This window comes from Spermophilus citellus, assembly GCF_964194105.1.
Source record: "Spermophilus citellus genome assembly, chromosome: 13".
In the NCBI taxonomy this organism is placed as follows: domain Eukaryota; kingdom Metazoa; phylum Chordata; class Mammalia; order Rodentia; family Sciuridae; genus Spermophilus; species Spermophilus citellus.
In genome coordinates, this window is record NC_138193.1 from 95,542,418 (window position 1) to 95,558,153 (window position 15,736).

Genomic DNA, 15,736 nt, shown 5'->3' on the forward strand with positions numbered 1-15,736 from the left:
TCTAGGTGTGTGTGTGTGTCTGTCACACACACCAGCCTCACCAGTCTGTTGGTCTCAGTGACACCGGTACCCCGCCCCTTCCTCCCGCGGGATCGCAGGGCTCGGTGGACCGCGGGGGCAGGGGAGGCGGGCGGGGCGGCGGCTGGCGCTGCTCCGGACTCTGCCCGGCCCTGGGCGGCGGCTGCAACCAGGCGGGCGGGCGACGTGGAGCGGCCACGTGGAGCCGCCCGGGGGAGGGCAGGCGGCTGGTAGCAAGGCACCCGTGGCGCGGCAGCCTGGAGCTTGCACGAAGCCGAAGCCGGAGCCCCAGCCCCGCTCAGCGCCGCCGCAGCAGGTGGGTCCGACCCCGCCCCGGGCGGGCTGTGGGCGGGTACCGGGTGCCAGGGCCAGGCGGCCTCCTGCCTCTGGTCGGGATCTTAAGAGCCAGTTCCTCTGCATCCCTGCGGCTTGGACCCGACTGGAGCTGGCCCTCGCCTCTTGGCACCGCTGGGAAGAGGTCTTCCTTGAGAGCAGGTAGAGGAAGGGTCTGAAAAGCGCCCCCTGAGGCCCCTTGGTTTGATGATGGGTCCCAGAATCCCCCCCCCCCCCGCCCCCAGAGCTTTTCCCTCGCGTATGGGAGGTGTTGCTCCAACAGCCCTGGCGGCTGGCGGCTGAGGGCAGCTGGCTGGAGATTCACCTCATCTGACATATGGCGAGGTGGAGGTTTGGGAAGGGCCCAGGGTTATCTTCTAGCTGGAAGTGGCTGGGCCCAGACCAGCTCAGGTGTGCTGCACCTTTGACTGTATAGACCACTGTCTCCTTTCTTACAAGTAAGGGTGGGGATGTTGGGAGGCCCAGTGGCATTGGATGGATAAATCAGAGGATTCAGTTCAGTTAACTTCCTAACAGTCGGACTTAGCTAGAAATGGAATGGACGCCCTGTGAGATGCTAGGTTCCTGTCCTGGGACGATTTGGGCAGAGATTGAATGGCCTTTTGATGGGGATACTGTGGAAAAAAATGTTGGCACTGAATGGGAAGTTACACAAGATAACCTAGAGCCCTGTCATGTCCTAGAGTATCTGAAATACTTAAGGAGCACCTGCTTGCTGCCAGTCACTTAGCCTACATTATCTCATTGCATCCTCCCCAAACCCTGGTGAGATTATGTGAGCCTCATTTTAAAACCGAAGATCCCAGGACTCAGGTTGAGCAGCCTGCCTAGATCACATAGCAGTGTCAGAGGTAGGATTTAATAAGAGGTCTAACCTCAAGGCTGAGCTCTCCTCCCATGCACTGGTGCAAAAGTTTGAAAAAAATCTGAGGCAGGAGGGTCAATGTGAGTGTGTGTGTGTGTGTGTGTGTGTGTGTGTGTGAATGTGAATAACTTTACTGAATTATATCCTATTAAATAACAGTTATGGTGGCTTTATGTGTTTATTAGGCTAATTATGTTCATGAACATGATAATTATAGGAAATGCTTAGGAACATTTTTATTTGACAAACAGTGGTTCAAGGACTCCTTTATTTCTGTTGCTTACAAAAGCTTTTGTAAATGCTTTAAAATGTGTAAATAGGAACAAATTACATTATACCAACCTCATTACACATTACATGAGGCATTAACCTGACTTTCTTTGAACAATGGAGGTGGATTACTTGTACTAAAAATGTCACAGCTGGAAGCATTACTTAAGTGAATATAACATTAGAGCTGGGAATGTAGCTCAGTGATACAGCACTTGCCTAGAATGAATGACACCCCATTTGCCCTGCAACACCACACACACACACACACACACACACACACACACACACACACACAATATTACTCTAAAAGTTCACATGCAATTATTTAAGTTTTTGAAGTGAACTATGCCAAAGTTGTCAGAAGGGTCCAGGATATTTCAGATTGATGATGGAACAGTTTGGACCCAAGCCTTGGAAAGTGAAATGAAAAGTTTTTTAGGAGACTGTTTTTGAAGCAGAGTGTTAGGGTAATAGAACACTGAAAGATGAATCAAACATAACTTGATATCTATAGAAGGCCTTGAATGCTCAGGTAAGGACTCTGGATTGTAAGAGAAATAGGAGCCATTGAGGAGTTTGGAGAAGGACATTAGCAAATGAAGATTTATCTGATATGGGTGTGTATGAAGAATACACCAGAGGCAGAGACAACAGTAAAAGAATACTATATTAGTGTGTGCATGAAGAAATTTACTATCCACTTAGTAGTTGCTACACCTTTGTGTGGTAAATATTATCTCCAGTAAGCAGATAATGTAACTTAAGTTTGGTGAGGATAATTAACTGATTCAAGGTCACAGGATAATCAGTCAGTAGTGGAACTGGGAGCTGAAAATGGGTACTGCTAGTTCTGAAGCTATTCTCTGTCCTCTACACATATTGGATAGTTACATATGTAAGGGATGCATAGGACTGAGAGGAGGAGAGAGTTAGTGATTCATGTGGGTGGGGCTCAGAACCAGGTATCTAACTTGCAAGTCTTGGTGCAAAAATGATTGAGAATTTCAAGACAGTGACAGCACAGCATTAGACTAAGTACAAGGACCCAGCCCAACCCAGCAAGGCCCTATGTGACTACACAAGTTGCACACCCATGAGGCCAGCCCTTATGGAGTTGGTATTCTAATTCTTGACTGAACACACTATCTTAAAATGTAATGACTTAAAATAGAAGATAGGGGAGAGCCCTTGTGTCCTTTGGAATTCCACCAGGTGCTCTATTAATGCTTGCAAATGATCACCAGCCTGCAGACTCCACTCACTCTACCCCCAAGCATCAGACACCCTGAATGCATACTTGGGGCTGAAAATAGTCCTAGCCCTGGCATTGCTCCCTGGCAGACTAGATTATTGGATAAACTCTTCACCTCCTAGCTGGGCCATGGGAATCCTCTTTCCTTTTTTTTTTTTTTTCCTCACATACAAACAGTGATGCATAGATTTTTCTCACTTTCTTTTCTACCTTTCTTTGGAGCTATTCTTATGCAGGTATCTTAAAGGGGGCGGGGTGGCTTAGAGGCTTAAAATGGTTCTGTTGACTTTATTCTTGAGTGCATGTCTGGATAGGGTAGTTGGAGACAAGTACATTTCTATATTTCTATTCTTTCAGTGTTTGTTAGGACACCTTTAAGGCTGGGGATTGGAATTGGTAAAGGTTTGCTCACTGCCCATGGGAAGCTCTAGGTTCCCCAGGTATCTCTATCCCAATGTAGTTTTCCCACATGGCAGTGGGTAAGGGGGTGGAACTAGAACTAAGTGTAAACTACCTGGACCTGGCCATCACATGGCATCATTTCAACAATTCACTGGAGGCAAGCCACTAAACCCAAATCATATGCAACAGGAGGGGAAGGGAATTAGACTCCAGGTTTGGCAGGAATATAAAAAACTTTGTGGACATGTTTTTGGAACCATCATGGTTGGCCTGAGTAAGTAGATCAGTGGGGTTGGAGGGTGCTTCCCCCTTGTGCCCAAACTGCCACCACCAGAAAATCAGTCTTTGGAGTTCCCAAATGTCTCTTCTGAAAGGCAGCTGCTAGCGGATGGCAGTTCACTAAGCCTATAATAAGTTTTGACAGCTCTGAAGGATGTAAATTACTCCAGTGACTCCTGGGGCCTAGGTCCCAGCAGAGAACAGATGGGGAGGAGAAAGCAATTAGAGAGGCTCCAGGTGGGAAGACAAGGAGGGAGGATATATGTGAAGCCACTGCAGAGCAGCCCAGGAGAACTTAAGAAGGAAAAAGTTCTAATTGTATAACAGGTGCTGTACTTTACAGGCCTTGTCTCATTTCTTCCCTACAGGCCTTGTCTCATTTCTTCCCTACAGCCCTGGGGAGAGCTCTCATTAGCCTGATGTCACAGACCTGAGATGGAGAAGGCTCTCAGCTAGTGAACTCCAAAACCTGCACTTGAATTTAGGCAGCCTGAGGTCAAGGACTGTACCCTTGAACTTTGGGCTAGACCACCCTTCCTTAGCAATTGTATCTTTCTCTCTTTTTAGATGGGGATCTCACTAATTTTCCCAGGTTGGCCTTAAGCTCATGACTTGCAATCCTCCTGCTTCAACCTCCTGAGTAGCAGGGATTACAGGTGTGTGCCACTGCACCCAAATTCTGTTTTTTTTCTCTTAATTGTTTTAACATTTATATCTTTTTTTATTAAATATTTATTTTTTTTAAAGAGAGAGAGAGAGAGAATTTTAATATTTATTTATTTTTTAGTTTTTGGCGCACACAACATCTTTGTTTGTATGTGGTGCTAAGGATAGAACCCGGGCCGCACGCATGCTAGGCGAGCGTGCTACCACTTGAGCCACATCCCCAGCCCCTTATTAAATATTTTAAAGACTAAAGGGGGGGAAAGAAAAAGAAATGTGGTACTAGCCCAATTATCAGCTTAGTATTGATAAGATAGTGCCTCACTTATAGTAGGTGCCTAAGAAATATTAAAGAAATAGACTGGGAATGTGAGCATGTGCTTAACAGTGGTAGAACATATATATGCTTAACATGTAGAGGCCCTGGATTTGATGTACTGCAAAAACAGAAAAAAAAATTAAATTGTTATTGTTTATTTTTATTCTACACACATTAACACTTTCCTTCCTAAGGATGCTTGCCCCTCTGGTCTTTGTCATGTGAAATCTATGGTACTTCCCATGTGGGTTTTCAGCTTTCCATCACTGTAACAAATACCTGAGGTAACCATCTTGTAAAGGTTCATTTTGGCTCATAGTTTTGGAGGTTCCAATCCATGCTCTGTTGGGGCCATTGCTTTTGGCTTGTTGTAAGGCTGCACATCATAGCAGGGAGTCTGTGGTAGAATAAAGCTGCTTGCCTCATGGCTGGGAAGCAAAAGATAAGAGACCCAGGTCTCACAATCCAGTACTTAAAACACCTCCAACACTTAAAAACCTCCCATTAGGCCCCACCTCTTAGAGTTTCTACCACCTCCCGATAGCACTAAGCTGAGGGCCAAGCCTCTAACACAAGGGCTTTTGGAGGACATCCAGATTTAAATGATAGCACCATAGTATCCTCTGTGGTGTCCAGCCCAGGATCCTCACCTTTTGGACTTCTCCTTCTTGCCCCTTCCGGCCAGCTGGTCCTCTCATATGCACCCCTCATTTCACCATAAAGACTGGAACCTCCAGCTGACCCACCCTTCACACCAGCAGACTGGATATAAAGCATCTCTCTGGCTCATTTACCCATGTTTCATCCAGCTGCCTGGCTATTCAGGCCCATTGAAGGCAGGGCCTTCCCACTAACCTCCTAGGAAACGAGGCACACAACTCTGCAATTCTTGGATTTCTATTCAGTGGCTGTGGGGGTTTCAAGGGAGATTTCAATCTTCACCTCCCTGCTGAGGCTGTACCCACTGAGGACTCAGGTAGTCTCCAAGCACTAGCTGCTATCACTGTCCCCTTGAACTTGACTTATGGTCTCTTTCACTGTAAAGAGGTTTAGACTTTTTTTTTTTTTTTTTTTTTTTTTGGTACTGGGGATTGAATAAATGGGTTGAAAAATAAAAAGGGGAATTTAGCCATGGAGCCACATCCCCAACCCTTTTTATTTTTTATTTAGAGACAAGTCTCACTAAGTTGCTTAGGCTGACTTTGAACTTGTGATCCTCCTGCCTCAGTCTCTTGGGCCATTGGAATAGTCCTCTTTTATTTATAAAAAGTATTTTCATTTTATTTTTTTTAATATTTATTTTTCAGTTTTCAGCGGACGCAACATCTTTGTATGTGGTGCTGAGGATCGAACCCGGGCCGCACGCATGCCAGGCAAGCGCGCTACCGCTTGAGCCACATCCCCAGCCCATTATTGTTTTTCATCTTTTTGCTTTCAGTCTTTCTGGATCTTTACTCTTTGTTAACTTCTTGAAAATTGGGTATAAGTGTACTTTATTTTGTATACCTTTAGATAATCTCTACTTTTTTAAACTGATGAGCTTATATATTCTGTATTTATTATGATTACTGATATACTTGGGTTTGTTGTTACAACTTTATTTTATTTTTTGTTTTGTTGATTTCTTTTTTCTATTTTCCTGCCTTCTTTTGAATTGATTTAAAAAAAAATCCATTCATGTCAGGCTCAGTTAGTGCATGCCTGTATCTAAGCTGCTCCAGAAACTGAGACAGGAGGATCATAAGTTCAAGGTCAGACTGGAGAACTTAATGAGACCCTGGTATTAGCATGCGGCCATCCCTGATACCAGAAAAAACAAATTTCATTGATTTTTTTTCCTCTACTTGTTGTAATATTGCATATTCCATTTCTATTTTTTCTTAGCAATTACTTTTATATTTTAAGCTGCATGTTTGATAAAATTAATCAACCTGTCCACTCTCTTCCCAAACAACCACCTTCATTCACTTTATGTGTTTTATTGTTATATATTGTAGTTCAGACCTTTTTTGCTCCATCTATTAACCTAATTATCATTGCTTATGGTCAGTCTGTTTAGATTTACTCACGTATTCTCTAATTCCTTTGCTCAACATTTTTCCTTGAATTTCAGACCTCCCTTCTAAGATCCTTTCCCAGAAATTATTCTTTAGAACTTCCTTCAATGAAGAAATGTTGATGATAAATTCCCTTAAGTTGTTCATCCAAAATTGTTTTCATTTTACTTCTTTGAAGATTTTTTTTCCTGCCACATTGGGAATTGATGCTAAGCTGAGCTATAACACTGAGCTATAACCATAGCCTTGAAAGATAATTTTGTTGAGAATAGAATTCTAGAATAGCATTGTCTCCTGCTCTCTGAACACATACAAATTCTCTGATACTGCATTTTGGCATTACTTGCTGTGGGGAAATTGCTGTCAGTCTAAGCACCTTACCTTCTCTTTTTCTTGATGTTCTATAATTTAAGAACAATAGGTCCAGAGATAGCTTTCTGTTTATTTAGTCCATGTGGGATTGTTGGGCTTCCTGTGTTGGATATTAGTGTTTTGCAACCTTATGGAAAAGTCTCAGCTAGTATCTTTTCAAATACTGCTTCTATCTAATTTTATCTATTGTTTTTTCCATCCTTCATACTGCTTAACCTTTGTTCTATATTTTATCTTTAACTCAGTAAACTGCATTCTGAATAATTTATTCAGATCTATTTTCCAATTCATTAATTTTCTTTTGTTAATTTTTTTTAAAGTTGTTGATATAGACCTTTATTTATTTATTTATATGTGGTGCTGAGAATCGAACCCAGTGCCTCACACATGCCAGGTAAGTGTGCTACCACTGAGCCACAGGCCCAGCCCTCTCATTAATTTTCATATCAGCTATGTCTAATCTATTTAACTTACCTGTTGCATTTTTTAAATTAGTTTTTTATTTCTAAAAATTTTGATTTTGTTCTTCAAGTCTACTTGATTGATTTATTGATTGAGTACTGGGGATTGAACCCAAGAGCACTTTTTCACTGAGCTATAGCCCTTTTTATTTTTTATTTTGAGACAGGGTCTTGCTAAATTGCTTAGGACCTTGCCAAGTTGCTGAGGCTGGCCTTGAACTTGTAATCCTCCTGTCTCTGCCTCCAGAGTTGCTGGGATTACAGACATAATCATTTTTTATAATCTCATTTCTTTCTCATAGTTTCAAGCTTCCCTTCAATTTCTTAAAGTATATTAAATACACTAACTTTATATTTCACATGTGATAATTCCAATATAGCAATTTCATTTTTGCAGGACTACTTTTGCCTGCTCTTGTTCTGCTGACTTTCATTCATAATGTCTTATTCCTTCTCATATTTATAACTTTTTTGCTGTGAGTTCAAATTTCTTGAAACTTTACCAATGGAAATTATTATAGGCCCAAACTGGAGTTGGGTCCCTCCTGTCAGTCAGTTGGAGCCACTACCAACCAAATCACCTTCAAAATAAATTATTTATGGTTCTAGGTTTTCTGAACCATACATCTGCATTAATCCAGTCCTCAAACCCACATTAGAACAGATTCTCAGGGAAGCGGAATGCAGTGGCACATGCCTGTAATCCCATTGGCTCAAAGCCTGAGGCAGGAAGATTGTGAGTTCAAAGCTAGCCTCAGCAATTTAACGAGGCTCTAAGCAACTTAGTGAGATGCTGTCTCAAAATAAAAAATTAAAAGGGCTGAGGGTGGGGCTCAGTGTTTAAGTACTCCTGGGCTCAATTCCCTGCTAAATCAAATTCTCAGGGGATTTTTTTCCCTCCCTCTACCTGGTGCCACCGTCAAGATAGGCAGGATTCTTTGCTTCCTTTCTTCATGGCAAACTTTTGTTCACCCTTGTATTGAAGACATAGCTCTTTGGAGCCAGTTTCACCTAGGAAATTTCCTATTCATCTCTTCATATTGGTGAGCCCAATTTTTATTGCTGATCTCCTCTGCTACGTGCAGCACTCAAACTGCTAGCTCAAGTTCATGTGGGTTGAGTTTGGTGGCCACTCTTGAGGCAAAAGCTGACGTCAAGCTTTCTTTTCTCCCAGATTACTATTTCCATGGTGCTTTTGTGCACTGAAAATTTCTTGCCAACTCGATGCTTTTGAAAGGATACTCTATTTTTATCCAACTTTGTAGTTACTTTCTTTGGGACACTTACTATCATACTACAAGACAGAGCAGTCTGGGCATTTTGCTGGCTCACTCAGCTACTGGTCTATATGCCTTTGAGGGTGACATGTTGATATGGAGGTGTCAGTTACAACTGCCTATCTTGAACAAGCCCAAGACCTTTTCTCCTTCTGGGCACAACAACTAAAACCCAAGGATCTGTAAGTGCTAGCTGGTATTGGCAAACACTTTTAGGGCAGCTGTGGTTTCAACATTCTTTTGGTCTTAGAGACACTGATAAACTATGTGTCTTCAGTATGGTTGTTTGGGCCAATCATACCCATAGAAAAATGAAGACAGATTCTACCATCTCTGAGGCTTCACCTTTTTGTGGACTTCCATGCTTTGTAGATTCTTGCTCAAGGTCACTCAAAATGGTAAATTTTTGTTTTTCTCCCCGTGAGCCAGATGTTCATCTGCTCCACCCTCACAGGAAATTGATGTCCACTCTAGCAGTGGTTCTGGACTTTATTAGGGGTTGTGGAACTCTTGGAGAATTGAATGAAAGTCATGAACTTGTTTCCAGAAGTTGAGAGTCAACTCTAAAGTGATCCTCAGTATTTGGGGGCAATACCTAAAATTAGGATAATTACTCAGGTGCAGAAACAGAAGTACAGCAGGGCAGGGATTAGAGCAGGTTTATTGCAGGAAAGGAAAGAGAAAGTGAAATACACCCTGGAGAGAGGGCTCCACAGATCAGCCGGGGACCTAATGAAATGATTAGGCTTTGGGTTTTTGTTAGACTAGGAGGTAGGAATTTGTAGTAGAGCTAAAATGGAGTGGCAGGTAGCCATGCCTCTCTGGGCCCAGAGGTTGTCTTGCTTATTGCCTGTTTTGGGGGAAGTCATATGCCTGTGCTGTGTAAAAACTGAGAGCAGCTAGGCACAATGGTACAAGCCTGTAATCCCAGTAACTCAGGAGGCTGAGGCAGGAGGATTGCAAGTTCAAGGCCAGCCTTAGCAACTTAGTGAGGTCCTAAGCAACTTAGCAAGAACTTGTCTCAAAATAAAACATAAAAAAGGCAGCTCAGTGCACCTGGGTTCAATCCCTCATGGCATGTGCCTGCGTACTTGGGTCACTTGGTCCTTTCCGACCTAGCATTTCCAGCAGAAGGTCATACAATAGTCAACTGACCCTCAGAGCAGCTTGTGGGTACATGTGACCTTGGCAGTATGATGTGCACCCATAAATCCATGAAGGATGTGATCGATCTCTTTCTGGAATATAGCAGCTGGGGAGACTGGTGATGCCCTTCAGTGGCTCTGAGTGGTCTACCTACTTTTCTATAGCCCTCATGGTGTGGCACAATGGGTACTGAGTCTTCTAGGTCAGTTGCCAGTTAGGGACCCTTTTATAGCCACCCTGTCTCTCATTTCCCCTTCTACCATTCCTTTTCATCTCTAACTAACTACACTAACAAACTTCCCTCTAGGAAAATCCAGTGTCAGCCAGAGTGTAGGGTACCATGTGAGGGGGTTCCTAATCCTCTGCTTTGACCATCAAGCATCTGACAATGGGTTTAGGGTTTCAGAGCTGAACTCTGGTGGGCTTTTACTTCCTGGAAAATTCACATTAATATATACACACACCTGGAGCTAATCAGAAAGCTTTGTGTTTTGTTTTCAATTGATTGGTTTCATCAATTGATCCAATTTGACTCTTTTTAAAAATTATTTATTTATTTTTTAGTTGTAGATGGACACAATACCTTTATTTTATTTGCTTATTTTTATGTGGTGTCAGGGATCGAACCCAGTGCCTCATGCAGCTAGGCAAGCACTCTAGTGCTGAGCCACAACCCTGGCTCTGCCAATTTGACTCTTTCCATATAATCAAGTGACTTCTTTTTTTGGCGTATGAACCTACATAATATAGCTCTCAGGGGAAATTCTTATTTTTTCCTTTATACTGAGATCTGCTTTTCCTAACTGCCTTTGGTAAACAGCAACTCCTGGGCCACTGTGGTTGGACTTTGATTTGTTGCTTTCAGTCTATACCTTAGTTTGAATTTTTTAAGGAGTCTGTGCCTTTTTTGGATTTGTCTTCCAGTGTGTTTTTAATAAGCACAAGCTAACAATCTGTCTCCCTGTCTGTGTCTCTGTTTAAGTCTTGGTCTTCATATGACTCCCTGAGTAGCTAATCTTGTCTTTTCCCTTTCTGTCTATAAAACAAATGGTCTGGGGGCTGGGGCTGCAGCTCAGAGGCAGAGCGTTTGCCAGCATGCCTGAGACACTGGGTTCCATCCTCAGCACCCCATAAAAATAAACAAATAAAATAAAGGCATTCTGTCCATCTACAACTACAAAAAAATTTTTTTTTTAAATGGCCTGGGGCTGGGGATGTGGCTCAGTAGAAGACTGCTTTACTAGTCAAAAAACATTTTTTTTTAAAATAAATCCCTGGGTTCATTCCTAGCACTGCAAAATAAACAAAAATAAGTGACCTGAACTAAAGTTAGGTGCCACTTAAGGTGGTACCTCTCTGAGCACCCTGCAGGCTGACAGGGACAGAATGCATGTAATCTGGGGAGGGGCCCCTGCCCCCCCCCCCTTCCCAGCGCTGCTCTTATGGCCTGGAGCTGGAGTAGGATGGATTTTGAACACAGTGCCATGGAAGATTGCTAAGATCCACCCAGGAATCTTCCCTGGGCAAGAATCCTGTCCCCTGCACTGCAGGTAGAGGCAAGGAAAGAAGGCATTTCTGTCTGACCCAAATGGTCCCCAATATGGTGGCAGACACCCCTGTCCCCTGACACCCTAATTCTATTCCCAGATCCAGTTCTAGGAAGGATGTCACCTTGGCAGATGAGAGCATTAATGCTGCCACTGCTGTTGCTCCCGCTGAGTCAAGCTGCTCCCAAGGATGGTGCCACAAGGTAAGGGATTAGGAGGGCAGGGCCTAGGCTGGGCCAGGGAGAGTTTTTAGAGAACTCAGAGGGTGTGGTAGGTGCCTCTGGGAGCTGGGACTGGGGAGTAGGCTCCCTGAACTCTGAATCCCCCACTCCAACCACCTGTCCTGTGCCTATCAGAATGTCACAACATTGGCATTCAACACTTGGCTGGAGCCCTTTGGAAGCCGAGAACTCAGCTCCAATGTGGGTGAAGCGCCAGTAAGAAGCCAGAGGCCAGGAAAAGGGCTGTGGTCCTCTAATCAAGACCTACTTGTGGGAACACCAAAGAAATAGACATCATTCCCACATCACTTCTGTTTTATAGAATCACTTTCTGAAGGTCTTATTTTTTTAAGCTGTGCAGTTGGATATACTGGGTAGGTATGGAGAAAAATATAGGAAGAGTGGCAAAGGCTGGCAATTGCAAAAACAAAATCCGAGGAGTCTGTAAGCCTTCTTCTCTACCACGCGGCCTGCGCAGTGGTTTCATTAATGAGGTTCTGGCATTAAGTTAGTTAGAAGAGATCAAAATAAAACACACAGACAGTACCTTATTTTACATTGCTAGGTCCGAGACGGCTTGCCTCCCTGGCTCCCGCCTCAAGCCGCCCAGCAGGGCAGCGAGGATTACTCTGGGCTAGCAGGAGAGAGAGAGAGAGCGAACACGCCGGGGAGTAGCCTTTTATTTGGGGGGACAAGAGATTCAGGGGAGAATTCCATCCAATGAAGGTTGAGGGGGGGCTGTACTCCAAGGTCAGGGTCAGTGATTGGGTCTCCAGGGTCAGTGGTTACGCACACCCCCACACGGATGGGCTCTCTCATCAGGAAAGGGTCGGGAAAGCTCCGACACAGCCAGAGCGCCTCAGGCCCTTAACGGGAGTCACCCAATCACGTGTCAGAATGGCTCCCCACATATTCCCCCTTTCTATTCTTAACAATGAGGCGGCGGTTCACTCTCTGGAGTCCCCGGATTCTTGATTGGAAGAATCGCCATCCTATAGTTACAATACAAAAGAGAATTAACAGCAAGGAGAATAATCCAATAAGGTACCAAGCGGAGTGTTTGAGAATATTTCCAGGGTTGAATCCATTTAACTCCTTCAATATTTGGTTAGCCAAAGAAGAAGGATCTGAAAAATCAGCTCTATTGTTTTGAATGTCTTGGATATGGTGATGAAGTTCCAGAATATCCAAGCTATTATTACTATTTTGCCAAATGCCTAATAAATGGTTTTTAACCTTCTCCCAATCCCAGAGAGAAGCATTGTACTTGGCAGCTGTAACACATACATACTTATAATTAGCATGGCATTTAAGCCTTTTCTTAAATTTTAAGGCTGAAAGTTCATTACCAATGTTTATAACAGTCGCCTCTAAGGCGTTTAACTTAGTCTCAATCCTTTCATCAATATTTACTTGATTACGCAGAGCCTTGGAAGTATTTTGAGCTAAATTATTAAGAAATTTTGCATGCTGAATATTTTGAGACAATGTCAGAGATGCAGAGACAGTTGAGGCAATAAATGAGACCAGTGCTAAGACACCAACAATTATGACTCCAATAGCACGTTTAGGTCTTGTTAGCTGGGCATGAATTTGCTGCAGGACTTGTAAACCAGCATTAGCATACCATGGCTCTGAAATATTAGCAGGTAATAAAACAAAAGAGGGCTGATGAAGTATCAGCACTCCTTTTCCTCCATTATACCTAGAAATACAATTAGTTAGGTTGCACTTATTACAAGTAACAAAATATCTGTCATCTATCCATTTAACTTTTATATTTCCAATAATTAAAACATAAGGAGATTGGACACAGGCTCTTAAGCCATAGCAAGATCCCTCTTTACAGTTCTTGCCAACAAATTTTGGTAATGGTTTGTCTGAAAAATGTAAATACTCTGAGGCAGCAATTAAACGCCAAATATCTTTTTGAATACCTCCTTCACTATAAGTCAAAATATTACTAACAAATCCTGCAGGTGTCATAGCAGAATTTCTTCGTAATTGTCTCTTATCAATTTTTGGAGACCAGTCTAAAATATACCCACCAGCTTTAGACACCTTATGTTGTACAGGCTCCCCACATTCTTCCCCACAAGGGTTTTGGGAATTTGAGAGAACAAGTCCCTTTGGTTCTGGGGAGAGAATTCTACTGGGAGACAGTGGTGGAAGGCTGGCAGGTTGGGCTCTCTGCAATGCTGGTCCTTCTCTCCTCCAGGCCAGACCCTGAAGCTCAGCAGCAGCCCCTGTCCAACCCCTTCCAGCCAGGCCCAGAGCAGCTCCGGTGAGTAGGTTGGGCTGGGTCCTTGGGTGACTATGTCAGGCCTGGGGACTGGCCTTGCCGGGGCTGATTTGCTACTTTCCCAACAGACTTCTGCAGAACTACCTAAAGGGACTAGAAAGAATGGAAGAGGAGCCAGAGCACATGAATCGGGAACAGGGTGAGGGGCTGCTGGGCTGCTGGGCTGGGAGGCTCAGGGCAGCCAGACTGGGACTGAGCCCTGGCTGCCTTGTTGGCTCCTGCCTTTTCCACCTGTCCTCAGGGCCTCTTCTAACTCAGCTTCTCCTCCCCAGTTCTCCTCTACCTTTTTGCCCTCCATGACTATGACCAGAGTGGACAGCTGGATGGCCTGGAGCTCTTGTCCATGTTGACAGCAGCTCTGGCCCCAAGGGCTGCTGACTTTCCCATCAACCCGGTAAGCTCTGCTGGAGACCAGGAGACCAGCTCCTGGCACTTTGGATATTTTCATCATGACTTTTTACAGATTCCCTGTAAGAGGGAGGGGGATTAGATCCTGCATGGCAGGAATGGGGGGTATTGGGAAGGGACAAGGCTCCTGGGAACATCTTTGGACACTAGAGACCCCATGGTGACTCTGTGCTTCCACAGGTGATCCTGGTAGTGGACAAGGTGCTCGAGACCCAGGACCTGAATAGGGATGGGCTCATGACCCCTGCAGAGCTCATCAATTTCCCAGGAGAGGCCCCTGGGAATGCAGGGCACACAGAGCCCAGAGAGCACCTCGCTCCAGCTCCTCAGGAACTACAAGCTGCTGGGAGGCAGCCCCCATTGGCTAAGGTCCCACTGAAACAAGAAACCCTGGAAGCCCTAGGTCTCAGAGAAGAAGCTGGAGGCCAGGAAGAAGCCAGAAGGGAATCCTTGGAGCCTATACAGGAGGCTGGGCATCAGGCGGGGGATGAAAGAGATACTCCAGGCTCCACAGGGGAGGCTAGGGGGCAGGTAGAGGCTGAAGGAGATGCTCCAGGTCCTGGAGGGGAGGCCAGGGGACAGGTAGAGGCTGAAGGAGATGCCCCAGGTCCTGGAGGGGAGGCCACAGGACAGGCAGTGGCTAGGGACAATGGAAGGGAAGGCAAAGAGCTTCCAGGAGAAACACTGGAGTCCAAGAACACCCCAAATGAGTTTGAGGTCCATAATATTCAACTGGACAATGATGAGATGTAAGCCTGGAGGAGACAGGCCTGTGTCCCTTGTGTTCTCTGTGAAGGAACATAAGCTCAAAGGGTGGGGGTGTATACGTTGGAATGAGGACCACCTCTGGCCTTTCTGGCCCCAGTGGATGGCAGGTCTTTCTCTGCAGGTCTTTCTGAGCTTAGGGGGCACCGTAAGTTAAGGGACAGCTTTCAGGCCCAAACAACAAATAAACAATGAAATGAATTCTTCCCCTGGGCCAATTCTCCACCAGTCCAACCCCGATGGGCACAGGGCATTGGGAACTAGACAGGCCTCTTGGAGGGGCAGAAATTCAGCTTTCCCAGTGTGCCTGGGCCTGGGGTGCCAAGACAGCAGAGTCTCTAGTACTAGCTGCAGATAACCCCATGAAGAAGGCTCAGTTTACCCCTGGGGCCCAAACAACCTCCTGTTCCCTCTTTACTGGGTTCAGATACCCTGTGCCCTCCTGCAGCTCAGGACAGATGGTCCCTATCACCCAGTCTCTGTGCAACACCCCCCAGTAATATTAGTAATAACTATCATTTTATTGAGAGCCTAGTATATACCAAGTACGATGCTGACATTTTAGGTTGTCTGATTTTTATCCTCACAATAATTCTATGACCAGGCAGAATTAGCCCCATTTGACATAAAAGGAATTGCAGAAGGTGGAGTTAAATAATGGGCCATAAAGTGTCACATGGCTAATAAATGGCAGAATTTAATTCAGACCTCAGGCTGATACCCATGCTCTTGATCACGTTACATGGCGTCACCCT

The 15,736-nt window shown here is 44.6% G+C and overlaps 1 protein-coding gene across 2 annotated transcripts; it reads left to right on the forward strand.

Annotated features, from left to right (window-relative positions):
- Positions 1 to 194: 194 nt before the first annotated feature.
- Positions 195 to 15,693, forward strand: CGREF1 (cell growth regulator with EF-hand domain 1). 2 transcript variants are annotated; one of them, XM_081263980.1, is made up of 6 exons: positions 195 to 334; positions 11,386 to 11,488; positions 13,725 to 13,790; positions 13,877 to 13,947; positions 14,081 to 14,202; positions 14,397 to 15,693. In XM_081263980.1, the coding sequence occupies exons 2-6, from the start codon at positions 11,403 to 11,405 to the stop codon at positions 14,967 to 14,969; spliced, it is 918 nt and encodes a 305-aa protein (XP_081120106.1). In that variant the 5' UTR covers positions 195 to 334; positions 11,386 to 11,402; the 3' UTR covers positions 14,970 to 15,693. The 2 variants fall into 2 exon arrangements, with proteins under 2 accessions (XP_081120106.1, XP_081120107.1); XM_081263981.1 differs by lacking the exon at positions 195 to 334 and adding an exon at positions 360 to 513.
- Positions 15,694 to 15,736: the final 43 nt, after the last annotated feature.

Excerpts from the sequence above, each read along its gene's own strand:
- CGREF1 (XM_081263980.1), top strand. The coding sequence starts at position 11,403 with ATGTCACCTTGGCAGATGAGAGCATTAATGCTGCCACTGCTGTTGCTC. Across the intron at positions 11,489-13,724 it reads CCCAAGGATGGTGCCACAAG|GCCAGACCCTGAAGCTCAGC; the intron begins GTAAGGGATTAG and ends TCTCTCCTCCAG. Across the intron at positions 13,791-13,876 it reads CCAGGCCCAGAGCAGCTCCG|ACTTCTGCAGAACTACCTAA; the intron begins GTGAGTAGGTTG and ends CTTTCCCAACAG.